Source organism: Leuciscus leuciscus (assembly GCF_965113295.1).
Source record: "Leuciscus leuciscus genome assembly, chromosome: 17".
Lineage (NCBI taxonomy): Eukaryota > Metazoa > Chordata > Actinopteri > Cypriniformes > Leuciscidae > Leuciscus > Leuciscus leuciscus.
Genome location: NC_138741.1, coordinates 37,688,929 through 37,711,609, shown reverse-complemented (window position 1 = coordinate 37,711,609; position 22,681 = coordinate 37,688,929). Strand labels below are relative to the sequence as shown.

Sequence of the window (22,681 nt, the reverse complement as noted above, 5' to 3'; positions counted from 1 at the left end):
CAGATGCTGATATTTATATTGACAAAATGGAAGATGAAATTCTGATGTAAACCAATGAGATCTTTATAACAGGATAGCAGATACTTACAAAAAATGATACATGTATAAATATCAATACCTCCCAATAATATGGAGGTTCTCTTTCCATATTGAATAATCCCACAGGCCCATGTGACTTATATATTATTATTATTATTATTTTATTTGTTGTAATTGTAAGTATATGTGCTGCTGTTTTCTATTACAAACATGATTTCAACACCATTAAAACAGTGTTAAGCATAAAATATGAAATACTAGTCAGAAAAATCTGTTTTTTCAACTGGAACAGTTTATTTTGCTAAGTGTCATATTGACACATCAGGCTTTTATGGCTCATATAGTCTGATATTAGTGAGAATATGGAGGGGAAAAAAACGCCTTTTTATTCACAGGCCCAAACTGAGCAAAAATATGCAAATTAGTGCAGATGCTGATATTAATATGTGCAAAAAGTAAGATGAAATTCTGATGCTTTTAATGAAAATCAATGAGATCTTAATAACAGTATAGCAGATACTTACATAAAATGCATTTAAATATCAATATCTGCCAATAATATGTCTTAGTAATATGATCTTTAAATGCTTAGTTTTATGATCAAATCTCTGTAGTTTTAAATCATATAATGCAATGCAATATAATGATGATTGAGAGATGAACAAATAAACCTTCCTCAAAAGCCTGATGATCATATTTGATACGCATGATTATGATAATAAATGATGTATGATAATCAAGTAAAGCTGCTTCAATATTACTAACAATATCAAAGTTATTCTTGTGTTTCCTTGATAAATCAGGGCAGATTTGACACAGAAAGACTCGTGAAGCTCGAGCTGAAGGAGGACGCTTGTACAATTATACTGAGAGACTTTTACTTGATAAAACAGTCTAAACTATCAGTCAGAGACAGAAGGACTGAGGAGATCGACAGGTTTATCAGATCATGTTGATCATTAGAGGCCTTTATAGGGTTAAGACTTCCATAATGTGGAAAGGATTAAAGCGTGGCAGAATGTGTTAAACGTTCTTCACTCTTATTGGGAGCAGAAAGTATTATGAAGGCAGAAATATGTTCTACACAAACACAAAGGCTGGGTTGTTTGATTCTTTGATTAATGGGAGTTTTCTGCAGATCCCAGTGGATAAAGCCGTGACTCCACACGAGAGTAGCTGTGTTTACAGCCGGACGCTCTCAGAGAAACAGGATTCGACTGCTCTGAAGACTTCAACAGCTCTCTGAGAGATTCTCTTACTTCACTCTTTGCTTCTCAGTTTAATATTTAATAAGGCTTGATAATGTAGATCACGTGCGACCTGTAATCCAATCATATAACGGAGTTTACAACCATCAAATCAGAGTTTACAACAGTCATTCATCACTGACGAGAGGACAAACTTTGTACTAAAATTGAGCAATTAAAATGATTTTTCAGATCTAACTATAAACAAAGCTAATGCCAGAAATGTTTGCTATGATAATGCAGAAACACAGATACACGAACACAGACATGAATGCAAACTGAGCCAGTAATAAACTGATAAAGATAAAGTGGGAATATTGGAATAGATTTCTGATCACACTTTAGTTTAGGGTCCAATTCTCACTATTATTAACTATGACTTTTTCCTCATTAAACTCCTAATTACTTATTAATAGTTAGTAAGGTAGTTGTTAAGTTTAGGTATTGTGTGATTAAGGGATGTAGAATATGATCATGCAGAATAAGGCATTAATATGTGCTTTATAAGAACTAATAAACAGCCAATATCCTAGTAATATGCAACTGGTTAATAGTGAGAATTGGACCCTAAACTGAAGTGTTATCAGATCTCCAATATAAACCCTTCGAGAGTGACTGATCATGAGCTCTGAGGTTATTCAGGCATCATATCTGCTTCTGTACGGATGTGTTTTGTTTTTAATTGAGGAGAATGTGCTGTTAATATGAAGATCTAATGAACAGTGACCTTCCCCTCACTCCCATAATGCACTGCAAATGACAGAATCAGTCTCCAGACACTCCTAAACTTCTATTACAGTTTAGGGTCAATCAGTTATTTTTTTAAAACATATTATTGTTATTCATCAAGGACACATTCAATTGTTCAAAAGTGACAGTAAAGACATTTATAATGTAACAAGCGTTTCTATTTCAAATAAATGCTGTTCTTTAAAACTTTCTATTTCTACTAATCAAAGAATCCTGAAAAATAAAATGTATCAGTTATTTACAATCCACAAAAATATTAACTGTGTTCAACATTAATAATAACCATAAATGTTTCTTGAGCATCAAATCCTCATATTAGAGTGATTTCTGAAGGATCATGTATGATTATATATACTGTATATATATATATATATATATTTATGATTTGATGCTCAAAAAAACATTTCTGATTATTATCAATGTTGAAAACAGCTTTTTCTGCTTAATATTTAAGTCTTTTCTAACAATAAAATATTTACTATCACTTTTTATCAGTTTAACACATCCTTGCTGAATAAAAGTATTAATTTCTAAAAAAAAAAAAAAAAAAAAAAGATAAAACCATTACTGACTCCAAACTTTTGAACGGTAGTGTATATTGTTCGAAAATATTTTTAATTTAGAATAAATGCAGTTCTTTTTAACTTTTTATTCATCAAAGAGTCCTGGAAAAAGTATCAAAGGTCATAATAAATAATAAGCAGCACAACTGTTTCCAACATTGATCATAAATCCTCATATTAGAATGATTTCTGAAGGATCATGTGACACTGAAGACTGGAGTAATGATGCTGAAAACTCAGCTTTGATCACAGGAATAAATTACACTTTACTATATATTCACATAGAGAACAGTTCATTTACATTATATTAATATTTCACTGTTTTTAATGCATTTTTGATCAATAAATGCAGCCTTTTTGAGCATCTTTTAAAAGCACATTTTACATTCTTACATTCAATTTACAACCAAATCCTAATAGTTTTTTAAATATCAATTAGACATCAGTGGTTTTATATCGTCCCATTATCTCAGATGAGTAACACACACACACACACACACACACACACACACACACACACACACACACACACACACACACAGGACCGCAGAACAAACACAGACGCGGAGAGAAAGCTGATGGCACTGCACTGAACTCAGATCGAGCGTGGAGTTTTACGGGCCTGATCTGTTTTCCAGGTGCTGATGGATTATACAGAAGAACATTTGCACAATTGCAACCGAACAAAAGAGGCATTCTGAGAAACTCAGAGCTTTGCTTTCACATGCCGACGCTCCTAACCGCAACATAAAACCCTGAGAGCTGTTATATAACAGATTTACTCCCAGCTCCACCGGTCAGTATATATTCTATAGGTGTTGTGTTCTGGCCCGGCTTCCCCCCGCGAGCCCCGGTCGGGTCCCAGCGTTCCCTGTGAAGGAGCCGTTGGTCCCGTCAGAAGCTGAGAGAGAGCGAGTGTGTGTGTGTGTGTGTGTGTTTCTGGCCTGGATCTGCTGGCGTGGGCCGCTCACGTGTTCTCCGAGGACAGCCGCCCCCAGACACGGTCTCACCGGATGCTAGATTAGGTCCTCCAACCCACTTATCTTATAACCCAGCCGGAGTTTTATGGGCCGAGCTGTTGCGGGACCTCCGTGCGTATGCTGATTTTATCTGGCCACATTCTTACAGCTACTTTCAAGGGTCTTGAACTGAAGGTCAAGAAACCTAGAGTTCTGTAGTTAATAATTTGATCCCTTAAAACTCACCAAAATGACATTTAAAAGTGTTTAAGTGCCTTAAAATATCTTGAATGTAACTCGACACCCTCACCTCATTTAGTATACATGGTTCTATGAATATGCGAATGAGCCCCGCCTCCACTCACTCACTCACTCAGAGATCCACTGGTTGACGATCACATGTTGATCTGATTGGTTACAAGGTAGTTTGTGACGTCAGAAACACCAGCGATTTCAAAGCGTGTGTTTGAGACTGTCTTTGGTTCACTGCAGTTTTAAGGAGGAAATACTCAGCAATGCTGTCGACTTATGAATTTACACATGGTTTGTCTTAAAGCATATTAAAAACACCACATAGACACATATAAACAACATTAAAAGCTGGATTTACACCACAGGGGACTTTAACACCACTGAACCTTTTAAAGGGGTCATGACATGAGAAATCACATTTGCCTTGTTCTTTAGAAATATAAGGGGTCATAATTTTATTTTTTTCATGTCATAATTGACATTTTAATGTTTCAGAAACGTTCTGACCTTTCTGTCTGAGTTAGTGTTTAGGAGGCTGCTTGTGTTGGGTTGTTTCAACCCAAATTTGGGTCAAATATGGACAAACACTAGCCTGGAAATCCAGACCTAAATCTGAAAGATTAATGGTCTGGCATCAACTAATGTAAATCGGCCAGCTCGAGGGGCGGCACCAAGCATGCATTTGAAAATCTCACTGCACGCAATTGGATAACACTACGACCAATCACAACATCGCTTAGCTACCAGCGGAGCTAACTGGTAGATTAGACTCTTGCCGTATCCGGTCGGCAAAACAGCAAAAACACCCTTCTTGCAAAGGAACGATTCGAGCGCCGTCTTCTGTTCCTCTTTTAGATAAAAAGCCAAGTCTAACTCGTTCATTGTAGCGGCCAAAGCCGTTTCAAACAACTGCTATTCATCCATAGCCATCTTGCAATGTTTACTGATGACTTCGATGTCACAGCGCTGTCGTCATCTCGCCTCTGGCCCGCCTATATCAGATAACCCGATGTGATTGGTGCAGCTCAGATCGAGGGGCATATTTAATGAGCATCATTACTCGACGCCAGAGTAACTCGCTGAGCAAATTCAGCTTGTGCTCTCGCGAGAACTCTGGATTTCCAGGGTAGACAAACCCAACCGTTGGGTTACAAATTTAACCCAACATTTGGATTTGTCCATTTCTGACCCAAATTGTGGTTGAAACAACCCAGCATTTTGTAGTGTGTGTTAGACCGCAGGGAAGCTCATGGGATTCAGAACTGATTATTTTAGTGCCGTCGACATCATGGAAATGATTCAGTTCCAGTATTTTACAATGTTGGAACAGGTTCTGGATCAGAATCTTCACCTGTATTTAAACGCACCTGTCAATCAGAGCAGTGAAGGTGATGAAGAATCAGGCTGCTCTTCATCTGTGCGTGTGCGAGTCGTACGGTGTTGTGGATCTATCAGACTCCACCAGTCAGTTTTTCCATGAGTGAGAGAGCAGGAGCGTTTGGCCTCGGGCAGCGTCGTTGTCTGGATTCATCTCTGTGTGTCTGTACGTGTGCCGGAGAGAGTGTGTGTGTTCTCTTCCAGCGCATGCGTCTCAGTATTTTCCATGTTGAAATGTTTTCTCGTATCTCAGGTTAATGTTCACTGAAGAGTAGCACACTGTGACTCTTTAAGGGGCTGTTCATATATAACATTAGGGTTCCCTTCTAGATCAAGCACTGGATCCTGTGAAATGTTTCCTTCTTTCTCAAGTTTTTAACCGCTAAAATGCTTTCTGTGTGATATACTTCAAGCTAAATCAAAGAACGAACTGGTGTGACGTGAGTGAAGTTTAGTTTTGAGTTCGTTTCGGGAGTTCGAAACTTTCCGGTAAAGTTCACTCTGTTTGGTAAACACCTTTGATTGGTCGGTGGTGATGATGTAATAGGTGGGTGTGGCTTTGAGGTTCCGCCTTCTTTGAGGTGTAAATCTTCTCCGGTTCATTTCTTCTGTTCTGGAGTGTGTTTCCCGTACACCGACGTAACTCGTGCTTCACTATCGCAGTACGACCAATCGTTGAAGAAATCGGCTAGCTAGTCACGACTGTTTCCCGAAACCGTATTATCGCAAATGTGTCATTCAACCACGTTAGTTAATGACGTCACGAACTTGGTGGAGTAATAACTACTGTTAATGAATCTGTTTGAGATGGAATTAATTCTAGATGTTTTGCTATAAATTACAGACATCTGAGGACTATTCCTCATTTATTTTGCTTTATTTCCAGATTCAATCATAGTCTCGTTCTCACACACTAGAGCTCGTTCACACACACACACTCTTCAGAAACTACGCTTTAAATCTCTTGACAAACTCAAAGACGTAAATGACATTTGTATGTATTCTAATTAAAGATATAGATTGTACTGAATGTCAGCTTGCTTATTTTGCTCAAGATCAGGATGTATTGAGTCCACATGTCATGCAAACTAGAAACTCTTCTTCTAACCACAGGTCGAGAGCTGTCGCTCCAAACACACACAACTCTGCGATGCTGTTTGAGAATGTTCGTTAGAACTATAGTTTCGGGAAACACAGACTCGTTGAACTGCTGATAACGACAGAACTTGCGACCGTAGTTGGCTAACGATGCTTTCGGGAAACACAGCCCAGTCCGTCGAGATCAGACGCGAGTAAAAGCATGAACACACTGGAGTGGAGAGATGCTTTAAAGAAGGAACTGCAGATTTATAATTGAAAGCGACACAGACAGTGTTCATTCATGTTTAATCCTGTAAAGCTGCTGCTTTAAAGCAATCTATAGCATAAAGCCCTATATAAATGTGTTGTGATGTGACTGGAGTGCTGAATCGCAGAGCACATCCACATATCAGATGCTTTCTGAACTGCTGTTTTCTCACCACTGTCATCAAACTACTGTTGTGGTTAGTTTATTATCCAGAACTCTGATCCGTTTGAGTCGACCAATGGTGTGAATTTGGGGGCAGGACTATTTGTTTGAGTCGACCAATGGTGTGAATTTGGGGGCAGGACTATTTGTTTGAGCCGTTTGAAGTTCGATCTGTCGATTTTGAAGCTCTGCTTGTTGATGCTGATGGCACATAAATGTCAGCCTTAAACTCACTGATTGTGAAACCCGTGTGTTGGCAGATTCTTCGTCCCGATGAGCACATCGCTAAGCAGCGCTACATTGGCGGCAAGAACGTTCTCACTAAAGGAACGCCTGAGTGGGTTTCCTTCGACGTCACTGAGACCATACGCGAGTGGCTCATGTACAGAGGTGAGTGAACGTCTACCAAAGCTTATTACAGGAAGATTGTGCAGAGGCCAATTATATGAACTAATATAGGAATACAATCAAATACATGCACTTTTATGCCTTGCAAACATCACACTCTAGATTTTTGTTTGAAATTGTGCTGATGTAAATATTTAGCTGAAAATTATGAACAAGTCTGTATTTTTCTTTGTTTTCCATATTTTTCCAGGGTGTGTATCAAATTTCCTAATCATACTAATAATCGTATAATTTCCTAATCATCAATTATTTGTTGTAACTCAAATTGTTTTGTATAATCAACTTAATGTTTGAATTTAATGAATGCCTGATGAAGAATATGTCTTTCTGACTTAAAATAATTGGTGAGAACATTTGCAGAGCAAGTACAAATTTGACAAATTCTGGGTGATTCATATTCATATTGAGTATTTTGATAAATCTTGTGCACCAAAACTCAACTGTATTTGATACTGTACTGTCATATATAAAAGAAAGAATCATTTTAAACTCTTTTTAATTGGTCTGAATAATAGAAACTTCGAGAGTCACTATGGATTCAATCTAAGTAGGAATCAGTCAATAACTGGAAAATGGAAATCATGACACAAAATCAGAAACATTTCCGAGGTCATCGGACTGTGAATTAGTGAACTGCACAGCTCCTTATGATCAATGGACAGAACAAAAACATGCATATCACTGTTACTTCTTAACAGTTTTTTTTATAGTCAATCATTGAAATCATCCAGTTAGTGTTTCATATGTGTGACTGGCAGTGATATTCCCATATTCAAGCTCTATAAACACTGGAATCAGATGTTTGTGTATGAAACTGTGTGTTGTTGCACCGCTCAGAGACCAACCTCGGCCTGGAGATCAGCGTTCACTGCCCGTGCCACACGTTCAGCCCCAACGGAGACATCGTTGAGCACGTCAATGAGGTGCTGGAGGTCAAATTCAAAGGTGAGTGAAGAACACCCACCAATGCTGTTCATCTGCTCAGTTACCAGCATCGTTGTGCTTTCACCTTTTTGGCACAATAATACAAATATAATAAAAACAACATGCATCAGTTTTTTATTATTATTGTTAATCATAAATTGATATATGTAGTTCAGTCGTGAAACTCTTGAGGGTGATCGGCCCTTATTGTCACATCGCATCATTACCACATGGCACAAGCTGATTGGCCTCTGCTGATCCTGCAGCCAATGAGATTGCTTGCTCAATATTCGAATAGTCTAGTTCAGTGCTTGCTGTAATGTGCTGTCAGAGCTCCTCCTCCTCCTCCTCCTCCTCCTCCCCCTCCTCCTCCTCCTCCTCCTCCTCCCCCCCTCCTCCTCCCCCCCCCCTCCTCCTCCCCCCCCTCCCCCTCCTCCTCCCCAGCTCCACCTGCCCATGCATTTCTGTCTTTATCACTGTTCAGACAGTTCTGTTTTTAAACAATGTTTGATGATGTCTGATGAGAATTTCTGTCGTTTTATTAAGATGAGGTCATACATTTATTATTATAACAATATTTATATAAATGGAGGGTGAATGAATTAAGGTGAATAACGGAGGCCGGATTCACAAAACATTCTTACATTTTTTTTTAAATGCTTTCCCCCCCCCCCATATTTTCTAGCTTAAGAATAAAGTTAAGACCATTTTGTATCCCCAAAAAACATTTCTTAAGATATTTACAAAGACAAAAGTTAAGAATAATTTGAATTCCTGAAAAGAATGTTCTTTGAAAATCGTTGTAAATAACCTCTTAAAGTTAGAAGAACCTCCGACTTGTCTTAAATCCCAAAAGGTAAGATGTTTAATGAATTTATTATGTTGATTTAAAGTATTAAGCATTACAACATTACACTAACTTCATACAATACACATCACTATCAGTATAGATGATCATGAGCCTCTGAAGTGACACCAATGATGACAGAAGTGACTTGAGGTGCTACTGTGACTTTTTGATAAAAACTCTACAAAACTGATTACAACAACTTCCGGCAGCAATCAGCATAAAATAACTGTTTAATATACAGTGATAACGTGATGCTGAATAGTGTGTGCTTATTATGATTATTACAGTAATCTTCAGGCCACACAATAAAACAGCTGAAGCGTTTTTTTCACGTTGTTGATCAGCGAGTCTTTGGCAAGAATTGCTGTATGATTATATTTCCCACCTCTGATTAGATGCTGTAACACCAAAGCCTGACAGTTTCTTCTTAAGAAGAGACGTTCTGAAAATCCCCCTGTAGTCAATCATTTTATCCCTTAAAACTCTTCTTTGATCACCAAAATTACATATTTAAATGTTTTTTTTTTCCTTGGAAAAAAATGTCTTCATGCCTTAAAATATCTTGAATGTAACTCGACACCCTTGCCTCATTTAGTATGTTCGGTTCTATGAATATGCAAATGAGCCCCGCCTCCACTCACTCCCTCAGCTCAGAGATCCACTGGTTGACGATCACACGTTGATCTGATTGGTTACAAGGTAGTTTGTGACGTCAGAAACACCAGCGATTTCAAAGCGTGTGTTTGAGACTGTCTTTGGTTCACTGCAGTTTTAAGGAGGAAATACTCAGCAATGCTGTCGACTTATGAATTTACACATGGTTTGTCTTAAAGCATATTAAAAACACCACATAGACACATAAACTACATTAAAAGCTGGATTTTCACCACCACTTTAAGAAAATATTTTTCAAGAATTGCACTTCGGTACGAAGGTAGAATTGATCTGATTAGATTGTTGTGACTCCGGCCCCAGATCGCACTCCGCTACTATAGTCTCTTCTTACTGTTCTTCTCTGCGATGCGATACAGAATACACAACACACACTCATGAATCCCACACAGCTTTCCCCCCGTCAGCTCATCTTCACCGCACACGTTCTGATGAGATAACCGCGTCTGCGCTCCCGTCGGACTCTCTCGGAGAGCGGAGCGTATGGGATCTCGCTCAGTCCGGGGCCTCGGGGGTGTCTGGGGTTTCGGGAACGCTCTGGCTGGACCGCGGGCACTCAGACTCTTGGCCCTCAATGAAAGAGGGGTGTCCGTATCTATTGGCAACGCCTCTCCTGGGAGCTGAGCTGCTTTTGCTATCACAAACAGATTGAATACGCAGATGCTTGAGGAGACGGAGAGTGAGCTGCTGTCTGAGAGGGGCTGAGGTGGATTCAGGAAAACGTCCTTCATAAAGAAGTTAAAGTGCTTTAGTCCATGTTTATCTGTCTTTAGTGTGTAATGTTGATGTTTGAGGATAAAAAAGCTCCAGTTCTTCTCTATATCAGAGTCAGTGTTTCTGAACTCCCTGAAACGCCTCCGTTGTAGTCTTGAGTTTCTTCCGGGAACGAACATGTCACAATATTCCTCATTTAAATAATTCATACGCATAATAAAGGGGTGGAGCCTGGTTGAGTTAGTTAGTAGTGTGTTAAACTGGCGGTTATGGTAAGGGGCGGGACATTTCCCAAACACACTCGAAGCGCTCGACCAATCACAACACACTGCTCCAGCTGACCAATCAGAGCACAGTGTGCTTTTCAGAAGGAGGGGCTTCATAGAGACAGGAAGTAAACAGAGCGTTACTGACAGACTGGGAAGAGAGGAGCCGCAATAATGGAGAATATGAGGAAAATAATCAACATTCAAGCAGGAAAACCTGTTATAGTTTATTTTAGTATATTTTTATTCTCAAAAATATTAATATTCATGATCCAGACTTGAAGGTTTCTGATGTGAGCGTGTCTGTGCTTCTGCTGTGTCCTCAGGGATGGACAGCGAGTACGAGGAGCAGAACCGATGGGATTTGGGTCGACTGAAGAAGCAGAAGGAGCAGCTTCTCCCTCATCTGATCCTGATGATGTTGCCTCCACACCGGCTGGACGTCCTGCCCACCTCCAGGCGACGCAAACGGGCCCTGGACACCAACTACTGCTTCTCGTGAGCCTTTCTTCAACTTCATAACCTCAAACTGTAGCTCTGTTCCCAAACTTACTGAGTCGCCTACTAAGCCTTTTGCATTTTAAAGGGATACTTCACCGTTTTTTCATATTAAACTATGTTATTCCCTTAACTAAGACGAGTTGATACATACCTCAATCGCTCTGGCGCGCGGCGACACTCTGATAGCACTTAGCTTAGCCCAGTTCATTCATTAGGATCCAGACAGAGATGAAGCTAGAAGCGACCAAACACTCGGTCGGAATATTCGGAATAGCACTTGGGAGCACTTCGACTCACTTCCCAAGTGCTATTCCGCCATACATTATAGTTATCCTTTTTACCCGCTTAGAAAAGCGCCACGTTTTATTTTGTGTCACCATACTTGTTCGTGTAACTGTATTTAAATAGGGAAAACGTGGAGGTGTTTGGTCGCTTCTAGCTTCATCTCTGTCTGGGTCCTAATGAATGAACTGGGCTAAGCTAAGTGCTATCAAAGTGTCGCCGCGCGCCAGAGCGATTGAGTGCACGCACTGAGACGAGAGAGGTATGTATCAACTCGTCTTAGTTAAGGGAATAGCATAGTTTAATATGAAAAAATGGTGAAGTATCCCTTTAACATTTGAAGGCATCATTGGCGCTCCTGACATGAAGGCTATTCCAAAAGCTAGACAACTAAATTGTGTTTTCTTCTCATTTTGGACCAATTGGAAGGCAGCGTCACACAGTGAAGAGCGATGATGTGTTTTTGTAGTCCAAAACCAGGAAACAAACATTTTAGCTCCATAGTCCTGACGTCAGTGGGTTTTTGGTTAAATGCCTAAAATAAGCTCCAGATATATTCACGTTTAATTCTATGACATAGACATCAGTACAAACTAGAGGTGTGACAATATTTCACAATACAAAAATGTGACTATATATATATATATATATATATATATATATATATATCGTGGATAGTTCACCCAAAATAAAAATTTGTGTGTGACAAAAGAGTTTTAGTGTCAGTACTACATTAAACTACTATATATAATGTTGAATATAATGTATAATAATGCAATGGGGGAATATTTGTGTCCTGATAATGCCAAATGTCTGATGTTAGCATAATCATCTACAATAATTCAGTATTTTCAGCTTCAGAATCATGAATATTGTTATTCTGGCGTCTCTATTGTCCTGTGCTTTGGGTTTCAGCACCAAGTCCAAGCCTGTTCATTTACACACACAATGTAATATCAAATTTAGCATTTTAATGAACAGCACATTTTTTGTTAACCTTTTATCATATGTCTTGGAGTATCGCAATAATATGGTATCATGAGTTCAGTATCGTGATATGTATAAAATCGTGACATGAGGGGATCGTTACACCTCGAGTAAAACCCCCTTCTGATCTTATTAAAGCTTTTACTTGTCATGAAAAATTAGGTTATCGGACATGAAACATCATCAAACTGAACAGGTAAACTCATCCACTCGCAAGTCGCTCTCACATCTTATAATAAAAAATGATTCTAACTCAAACTCTCAGGGGAATCGCTTTTAAATCAACACTGAAAGAGTGACGTTGAAGTCATGTGACCGTGGTCTAGGCTATAAAGCCTACGTTTGGCTTCTTACTTTTGCCAATTGTACTTGGGCTGCCAAATTCATAAAAGTTGTGTAAGAAATTCACAAAATGTGTAAGAATCATAAACTTTTGTTGGTCACAGGCCTTATTTCTGCAATAACCCAGAAGCCAATGGAAAATCCTATTGAGTTTTTGTGGAAAGAACCAGGGTGACATTTTGGACTATATAAAGACGTCATCACTGCAGTGCTCTATACATTGTGAGAAACCCAAACACACTTTCTGAGGGACGCATGTGAACTGATACCGAGTGCTAGAAGGTTCTTCTGAAGATACGGCAGACACTAGCATCGCCAATGTCGTGGGTTCGATTCCCACGAACGCATGAACTGATCAAATATATACTTTGAATGCAATATGAGTCACTTTGGATAAAAGCGTCTGGCAAATGCATTAATGTAAGTGTTATTCGGTAAGGCAGGAACGCAAGCTGAATTTGATCTGCTTTCTTCTTAAAAAATGACATTCAAATTCACATTCCAGGAACTTCATGTCTCTGGAGAGGTTTTTCCTGTAAGAATGAACCTTTTAATTGGCACCTGACGGCTGGAAGCGACTGCAAGAGCTTGCAAGTTTAGATTTGTCCCAGTATGCTAAGTAGTGCACTGGCTCTTCAGTGTGTGTCTCTCTCCGTGAGCTCTCCACACCTGGGTCGGATCCAGGAGGGAAAAAATGACACACCTTACAGTGGAATTTCTGAGCTTTAAAAGACTGTCTGACATGTTTATAAGGCCGAAATAGAAGTCTTAAGGGGCATTCGCACCGGAGGAACCTTTTCATAGTTCCTAGAACTATTGGCGGAAGCTCCCGGGTTTTGGCGTGTTCGTGAGGCAGGAATTAGGAACGATTTTAGTTCTAGGAACTCCTTTTGGAGGAACTAATTTACTCCTACTTCAGAGTCGGTCTAAACCAGCACTGTAGGAACTATCCGTGATGTTAGTGTTTGCTGATTGGCCGAACACGTGCAAAACACCAGCACCCGCCATTTTTAAACACACAGATCATAGCCTATATGTTTACTCCAGAAACTAACTCTACGAACATGGAAAACCGTGATAGATGCTCTTAATCTTTACACTGAGGAGAAAATCAAACGCAACTTTGAGGGATCAAGAGAAACATAATTATGTATTTCTGCTCAGCGACACTGGACATCAAGCACACGGCATACGCTAATAACTCTTCACTACTGTATACTTTCTATGTATATCAGTTCTATCTAATAACGTATCAGACCGGAGTGTTAGACAGATCGTAAACCAATGAACACGGAGAATGGGAGCATTGTGAGCTCAGGCTCTGGCGTTCTCAGCACCGTCAAAATAAAAGTCACAGCAACAAGCGTGTCTTACGTCGCCTCAGAGTTCCTACTGGCACACGAATGCAACCAGGAAAACGTTCCTATGGGAACCATTAGTTCTCTGGGAAACACCCTGGTGGCTCGTTCCTTGAACTACCCGGTGCGAAAGCTCCTTTAGAAACATCCACGTGTCTGGAAGCGTCTCTGAATGAACGCAGGAGAGAAAGAGAGCGAGGATGTGAACGAAAGTGACGGTTTTCCCTCTGCTTTCAGAAACTACGAGGAGAACTGCTGCGTTCGGCCGCTGTACATCGACTTCCGGCAGGATCTGGGCTGGAGGTGGATCCACGAGCCTAAAGGGTATCACGCTAACTTCTGCTCCGGCCCGTGTCCGTACCTGCGGAGCGCCGACACCACACACAGCTCGGTGAGAGAACTGAACTCACATAGTCACAGTTTAACCCCTGTCACTGTCTTTTTGAAGAAGGTCCAAGCGGCTCTTTTCAATTAAATAAATAAAGGTGACTTTATGGAAGCAAAATAGTGACAAATGTTTTTGAAACTAAAAAGATTGTTGAATTGCACTACTTGAAAAAAATATGCATCGCATTAATAACCAAGCTTGCATTTTAATGCATTGCATTTTTGGGACTTGCATTTTTATGGGCTGAAACTCAACATGGTTGTATATTTAAGCTGTGAATATTTCAATTAAAAAGATTTCAAAATACATTTTCATTATTCAAAATTCAATTATCCATATTCTTCTTTCAGATTTCACTTCCAAAATATTAATTCCGTTTAAAAATACAATCTATAATATTCGACAGGCAATTTTTGGCCCATTTTATTTCGCTTTACCAATTCAACAAGCTTTTTGTTTTAAAAATATGTCATTATTTTACTTCCATATGACTTGACATGTGGCGTAAATTGAATTTATTTCATAATTGATGAACTTTGCAACACTGTTACTGAACTGATTCAACACTGAACTGAACTGAGCTGAATTATAACACTGTTGTCTTCTCTAGAGCTGCTTTACAGCATACTTTGAATTTGTTTCATAATTGATGAATTTTGCAACATTGACACAGTTATTTTGCTATTTATTTTTAAAGGGTTAGTTCACCCAAAAATGACATTTCTGTTATTAATTCCTCATGTCGTTCCAAACCGTAATACCTAAATTCCTCTTCGGAAACACAGATGCTGTTTTTGATGAAATCTTGAGTTTTCTGATCTCTCCATAGACTGCAACTTTCAAGGCCCAGAAAGGTAGTAAAGACATGGTTAAAATAGTCCATGTGACGACAGCAGTTTTTTAACAATGTCTTTACTACCTTTCTGGGCCTTGAAAGTTGCAGTCTATGGAGAGATCAGAAAACTCAAGATTTCATCAAAAACATCTTCATCTGTGTTCCGAAGATGAACGAAAGTCTTACGGGTTTGGAACGACATGAGGGAGAGTAATTACTGACAGAATTTGCTAACACTTTATTTCGATAGTCCACTTTAGACATTCTACTAACTAGAAGTAACTTTGCAACTACATGTCAACTAACTGTCATTAGAGTATCAATTGACTTAATATCTGCTAACTCTTTATTCTGATGGTCCCAGAATTCAAATATTCGGGTGAACTAACCCTATAATGTGAATCTGCTTGAAACGATCTGTGTTGTGTATAGTAAGCGCTACAGAAGTAATGTTCCTGATTTCTCTGCAGCTGCTGAGCCTGTACAACACGCTGAACCCCGAGGCGTCCGCGTCCCCCTGCTGCGTTCCTCAAGACCTGGAGCCGCTCACCATCCTCTACTACGTGGGCCGAATACCTAAAGTGGAGCAGCTCTCCAACATGATCGTCAAATCCTGCAAGTGCAGCTGAAGGGCCTCCAGACCCCGACGTGGAGCCCGGACGCGGGTTCGAACGCTCGAGGGTCGAAAGGAACTGGACTCTGAACGAATACCTCTGTTCATCCTTCTCACACACACATCCAAACCCAGGAGCCAGAGGCTTCTCCAAGCACTACATCAGACGACCCTACGACCCCTCGAACTTTGATGTTTGAAGTGACCTGTCCACTTGTAATGTGTAATTTTTGGTCAGCTTTTTAAACCGCCTCTAGGCGAACCTCGTGCCATTTCTGAACTCTGAAACGGCAGTGCAAAGCTTCGTAACATCTGTACCGAGGACAGTCGCTCTGAGACGACACGTGCTGGATCAGCTGATGGTTTCTGTATAACTCAATTGAGCAACATTTCCCAAACAGAACGTTTTAGTGTGTACTACAGTAATCGACACTGTTTGTCTAACGTGACGGTGTTACTGATATTGTAAAATACAAACATGCTGGAAAGAAATATGAGAAAACATTGACTTGGTTAGACTTGGTTGACTTGACTTTTGATTTTTAGTTCTTCAGTGAAGCTGACGTATGACGACACATGAACTTTTAGATCACAAACTGCTAAAGTTTTTACTGCTATTACTCCTGAAAACACTTTTTTAATTAAACAGTCTTGGACAAAATGAGCCGTTGATGAAGTTTGTCTTGAATTCTTCTTGACGATTTAAAATGGTGACAGCACATTATTTTCATAACTTTAAACAAAAGTAATCACAAAGAGTAGCTGACATTTCTTCCAGTTTACTGATACAACTGAACGATTAAAAGGTACTAGCATGTTAATCAAGTTTCATTGCTCTGGTCATGCATAAAATGAGAGGAAATTCAAGTCAATTCAGGAGAGAAAACAATATACAAATACAGTATGAACTACAATAAACATTAAACAAGGTCAATCTTGCATAATCGGCCTCATTCATGAAACACAAATTGAATTTATGTGAACTGTTTACATCAGCTGTGATATTCGACTCAAAGTTACGTTTTTTGAGAAATTTGTTGTGTTTCTGTTGCATGAATGAGGTGCTGTCATTTATTCGTGTTTGGCCAGGTAATAAAAGTGAAAACACAACGTCATCCCATCAGCACGTGTGCTGATCATGATGTGTCAAGCATTCCCAGGACATTGGTCAAAAAACTGCCATTGTGTGTTAAAGAGAGATTGGAATGATTCGTTTTACAGATCCAACGACAGAAAATCATCACGAACGACATCGACTCTACCTGGACATGTGGTTCATCACACCTGAATGAGGCACTTCAACAGAAGTTCTTAAGAGATCATTAATGATCGGTGATGAAAGTTGAAATCTTCTGTATGTACATGTAAACATGGATAAATATGATGGACAGGTTGATGTTGGTGTGTGTTTGGCTCCGTGTGCTCGAGCACCAGCTGTCGTGAGTCGTCAGTCCACTCGCTCTTCACATGGCATCAGTTGTGGGGTGAAAATGAAGCCTGGACAACTGCACGTATGGGACAGCGAGAGAGACAGAGCGCTTTCGGAAAAACCTTTGGAACAGATCCAATCAATGCAGTGTTGCGTACTATCACACACTCAAAAAGACACACATGGCCGGTTAGGAGGCATTTGAGGGGAAATATTGATTATCAGAAGACAGTATAAAGAGAGACACGGGTAAAGTCAAGAGCTCATGTTCTGAGCGGTTGGAGGGAGTAGAAGAGGACGTGTGTAACGTATCCCAGAGAGCAGCTGATTGGTACGGGTGACCTTTGGCCTCATTCATCTGTTCTTGGAGCCCTGAACGTGGAAGAGTTTACTGTACATGGACAGACCTGTGAACACACAACAGCACAATAAATCAACATCCACACGTATGAGCTGTAATTGAATTCCAATCTACATTGAGTAAAACACAAATAGATCTTTATGTGATTAAAGCGAGAAAAAAAATCACATCGCCAAATCACTTTATTAAAAACACTCTTCAGACCAGTAGCGTTTTAAGGAAAGCTGTTTTAGAAAAGCATTTCTGTTGCCATTTTGCGCAATATCAAAGCTATGCTTGACACACTTTTTAGTCCTACAAATAATCAACCATTTATCACTTTCAGTACATTTGGGTTTTAAATATTGTAAAGGCCAAAAAAAAAAAAAAAGGTTTGCTTTAAGTGAACCTCTGAACACTTAAAAACAAAAAGTGCAATTCTTATGCAAAAGTCTCTAGAGTACTTAACACTATTTTCAGTTGTACATGGCAGTGAAACCCTATGCCTGAAGCTTGGCCACACCTGATACACATTTAAATCATTATTGTCATTTATTGCCATTAACATTATAATAATGATTATTGTTATTGATTAATTATTTAATCTGTTGATCAATAGCTGTGTAAAAAAATCATTGGTCAGATAATGGGCCTTAAAGGCATAGTACACCTAAAAATTAAAAATATTTACTTACCCTCATGTCGTTCTCAACTCGTAAACTTTAGTTCGTCTTCGGAAACACAAAATAAGATCTTTTCTGTCCCTCAATTGACAGCCTATGCAACTACCACTTTGACATTTCAAAAAGTTCAAAAGGAGATCGTAAAACTAATCCATATGAATTGAGCGGTTTAGTCACAATTTTCTGAAGAGACTCGATCACTTCATATGATGAACAGATTTAATTTAGGCTTTTATTCACGTATAAATATTGATCAACGAACATAAACATAAGCTGAATCTGCCTGATGCACGAGAACAAACCTCATTGGTTCCTGCAGAAGCTCAAACGTGCTGCGTAACACGAGAATGAACCTCATTGGTTCCTGTAGAAGCTCAAACATGCTGCGTAACACGAGAATGAACCTCATTGGTTCCTGTAGAAGCTCAAACGTGCTGCGTAACACGAGAATTAACCTCATTGGTTCTTGCAGAAGCTCAAACGTGCTGCGTAACACGAGAATGAACCTCATTGGTTCCTGCAGAAGCTCAAACGTGCTGCGTAACACGAGAATGAACCTCATTGGTTCCTGTAGAAGCTCAAACATGCTGCGTAACACGAGAATGAACCTCATTGGTTCCTGCAGAAGCTCAAACATGCTGCGTAACACGAGAATGAACCTCATTGGTTCTTGCAGAAACTCAAACGTGCTGCGTAACACGAGAATGAACCTCATTGGTTCTTGCAGAAACTCAAACTTGCTGCGTAACATGAGAATGAACCTCATTGGTTCTTGCAGAAACTCAAACGTGCTGCGTAACACGAGAATGAACCTCATTGGTTCCTGTAGAAGCTCAAACGTGCTGCGTAACACGAGAATGAACCTCATTGGTTCTTGCTGAAGCTCAAACGTGCTGCGTAACACGAGAATGAACCTCATTGGTTCTTGCAGAAACTCAAACGTGCTGCGTAACACGAGAATGAACCTCATTGGTTCTTGCAGAAACTCAAACGTGCTGCGTAACACGAGAATGAACCTCATTGGTTCCTGTAGAAACTCAAACTTGCTGCGTAACACGAGAATGAACCTCATTGGTTCTTGCAGAAACTCAAACTTGCTGCGTAATTTATGTTAGGCTATTTATATGTCATAATTTTTTTTCTGTGGCATTTTTTTTTCTCTGCTGACAGTACAATGTTAAAATAGCCTAATATTTATATTGACACGAACACAATTTTTGTATAGCATTTATTATAGGCTACTTAATCTCATTCTTGCCGTTAGAGACATTTGAATGTGAGATTATGGAAACGAGATCTAAATTTTGCGGAACCGTCAGGTCGGGAAATAAAGCGGGTGAACACCGAGTGTATTTTAAGCGGTTGCTGAATAGAACCTTGTGGGAGCGGGACAGAAAAAAAACAGTCCCGCGCAGACCTCCTTAAACCTTAGGTGTGTATGTGTGTGTCCCGAATAAATAATAATACAAAAAAAAGGAATAAAGTTCAAAAGTCGGACTGTAAGTGAATGAGTATGATTGCTATTCACACCTTTATTAAAATGGCTGTAATCTGTTACCACAATAGTACTTGATCTGTTTAAAATGATTTCCTTGATATATGCCTAAGGTGTTAAATTAAAAATCAAAATTAAAATTTGTCTAATCCAGTAATTAATTTTTTCTATTTTTGATCTGAGCACAATCAGAAAATCAGAAAACCCATTGTTATTCGTTTTTTCATTTTAGTTCAGGAAATAAATAATGGAAAAACAAGTCGTTTTTCATCTTTTTATTTTTGGTTTTAATTTGAAAAAACGATTGAACGAATGATCCACGGACGGTGACGGACCCATCATATTCCGCGATTATAGGCCTATATAAAAGTATTTAATTTGTATCCATAGGCCTACTCTGTGTAGCTGGCCCGCCATCTACTGGCAAAAAAAAATATTGGCCTGCGGCCAAAGTTACTTGCCGACCCCTGCTGTAGAAGCTCAAACGTACTGCGTAACAAGAGAATGAACCTCATTCGTTCCTGCAGAAGCTCAAACGTGCTGCGTAACACGAGAATGAACCTCATTGGTTCCTGCAGAAGCTCAAACGTGCTACGTAACACGAGAATGAACCTCATTGGTTCCTGTAGAAGCTCAAACGTACTGCGTAACAAGAGAATGAACCTCATTGGTTCTTGCTGAAGCTCAAACGTGCTGCGTAACACGAGAATGAACCTCATTGTTTCCTGCAGAAACTCAAACGTGATGCGTAACACGAGAATGAACCTCATTGGTTCTTGCTGAAGCTCAAACGTGATGCGCAACACGAGAATGAACCTCATTGGTTCCTGCAGAAGCTCAAACGTGCTACGTAACACGAGAATGAACCTCATTGGTTCCTGTAGAAGCTCAAACGTACTGCGTAACAAGAGAATTAACCTCATTGGTTCTTGCTGAAGCTCAAACGTGCTGCGTAACACGAGAATGAACCTCATTGGTTCTTGCTGAAGCTCAAACGTGCTGCGTAACACGAGAATGAACCTCATTGGTTCCTGTAGAAGCTCAAACGTACTGCGTAACACGAGAATGAACCTCATTGGTTCCTGCAGAAACTCAAACGTGCTGCGTAACAGGAGAATGAACCTCATTGGTTCCTGTAGAAGCTCAAACGTGCTGCGTAACACGAGAATGAACCTCATTGGTTCTTGCTGAAGCTCAAACGTGCTGCGCAACAGGAGAATGAACCTCATTGTTTCCTGCAGAAGCTCAAACGTGCTGCCTAACACGAGAATGAACCTCATTGGTTCCTGCAGAAACTCAAACGTGCTGCGTAACAGGAGAATGAACCTCATTGGTTCTTGCTGAAGCTCAAACGTGCTGCGCAACAGGAGAATGAACCTCATTGTTTCCTGCAGAAGCTCAAACGTGCTGCGTAACACGAGAATGAACCTCATTGGTTCTTGCTGAAGCTCAAACGTGCTGCGTAACAGGAGAATGAACCTCATTGGTTCTTGTAGAAGCTCAAACGTGCTGCGTAACAGGAGAATGAACCTCATTGGTTCTTGCAGAAGCTCAAACGTGCTGCGTAACAGGAGAATGAACCTCATTGTTTCCTGCAGAAACTCAAACGTGCTGCGTAACACGAGAATGAACCTCATTGGTTCTTGCAGAAGCTCAAACGTGATGCGTAACACAAGAATGAACCTCATTGGTTCTTGCTAAAGCTCAAACGTGATGCGTAACACGAGAATGAACCTCATTGGTTCTTGCACGTCAAGCGAACATGCTTGAGCTTCCGTTTAACATAACTGATGTGTGAGTTAATGAATGTTTTTATGTAAATAAAAGGCTAAATTCAATCTGTTCATTATATCAAGCTAACGAGGCTCTTCAGAAAATTTGGACTGAACCGCTCATTAATGGGTTAGTTTTACGATCTTTTTAATCATCAAAATGTCAGTTGTGTAGCTGTCAACAGAGAGACAGAAATCTCTCAGATTTAATCAAAAAGGTCTTTGTGTCCTGAATATGAACGATGGTCTTACAGGTTTGGAACGACATGAGGGCGAGTAATCATTTATGGGTGATCTATCCCTTTTAAGTTCACAACCCATTCTACTCGCATAACGTGACATAAAAATAGATATTCACTGAAGAAATAATGTAGGACAGGACTTGGCATGGTGAAAGACTGTTTATATGAAGTTGAATGTAAAAAATTAGCCATTGATGGCATTAGGTGACAGAAAAAGGAGTTTCAGAGCTGGAATAAGTTATTACGCACTGATTATGAAGACAAACATTTATTTTGGAATAACATGCACTGATGAATGACACACAATAATGACTCACACATTGTATTGGGTGCAAAATGGTGCATGTAAACGCGCTCACTGAGTTCTTTGCTGGTGAATGAGTGTGAAATCCAAGTCAAACTATGAGGATCAGAAAACAAGATCTTTGTTCAAGATTGAAATAAAAGTGTAAAGATTCTGCAGCTGGTTTTCTCACAGAAGCTGAAGGCTGCATGAAGGGTTTGATAAGAGCAGACCTCTCTCTCTCTGCACTGATCCGACAGGAGCAAAGACGTTCCCAGAGCTGCTGAACACTATTCCCTTTCATTCCCTCTCCATACACTGTTTATTTTGGTGCTCTTTTACACCCCGAGGCCTTACGGCACAGGAGAATGAAAACATCACGCCCGGCTTCCAATCCAGTGACTCGACTGCTGGAAGCCGTTTCGCGCTCAGAAAGACGCGAGTGAAGAGGGGAAAACATGTTCCTGCTGTCTCTGTGTGTCCCTGACTGATGTGAGAGAGTCTCAGCAAACCTTTCTACAGTTCACACCAGACACAGGTCAAAAGGTTGGAATAAATAAGATTACTTGATGGTTTTGAAAGGAGTCTCTTCTGCTCACC

General features: G+C 39.8%; 2 protein-coding genes across 3 annotated transcripts in view; one reads left to right on the top strand and one right to left on the bottom strand.

Moving 5' to 3' along the window:
* tgfb3 (transforming growth factor, beta 3) overlaps positions 1-16,501 on the top strand; it is a 30,274-nt gene extending 13,773 nt beyond the window's left edge. Inside the window, exons 3-7 of the mRNA XM_082143564.1 lie at positions 6,958-7,087; positions 7,943-8,050; positions 10,858-11,029; positions 14,239-14,392; positions 15,695-16,501. Coding sequence (XP_081999690.1) covers positions 6,958-7,087; positions 7,943-8,050; positions 10,858-11,029; positions 14,239-14,392; positions 15,695-15,853 — 723 coding nt within the window. The 3' untranslated portion in view covers positions 15,854-16,501. The remainder of the gene's footprint in view (positions 1-6,957; positions 7,088-7,942; positions 8,051-10,857; positions 11,030-14,238; positions 14,393-15,694) is intronic.
* A 99-nt stretch (positions 16,502-16,600) lies between these two features.
* Positions 16,601-22,681, bottom strand: part of ttll5 (tubulin tyrosine ligase-like family, member 5) — a 120,975-nt gene continuing 114,894 nt past the window's right edge. For both annotated transcript variants that reach the window (XM_082143407.1, XM_082143408.1), the window contains exon 32: positions 16,601-17,673. In XM_082143407.1, coding sequence (XP_081999533.1) covers positions 17,621-17,673 — 53 coding nt within the window. In that variant the 3' untranslated portion in view covers positions 16,601-17,620. The remainder of the gene's footprint in view (positions 17,674-22,681) is intronic.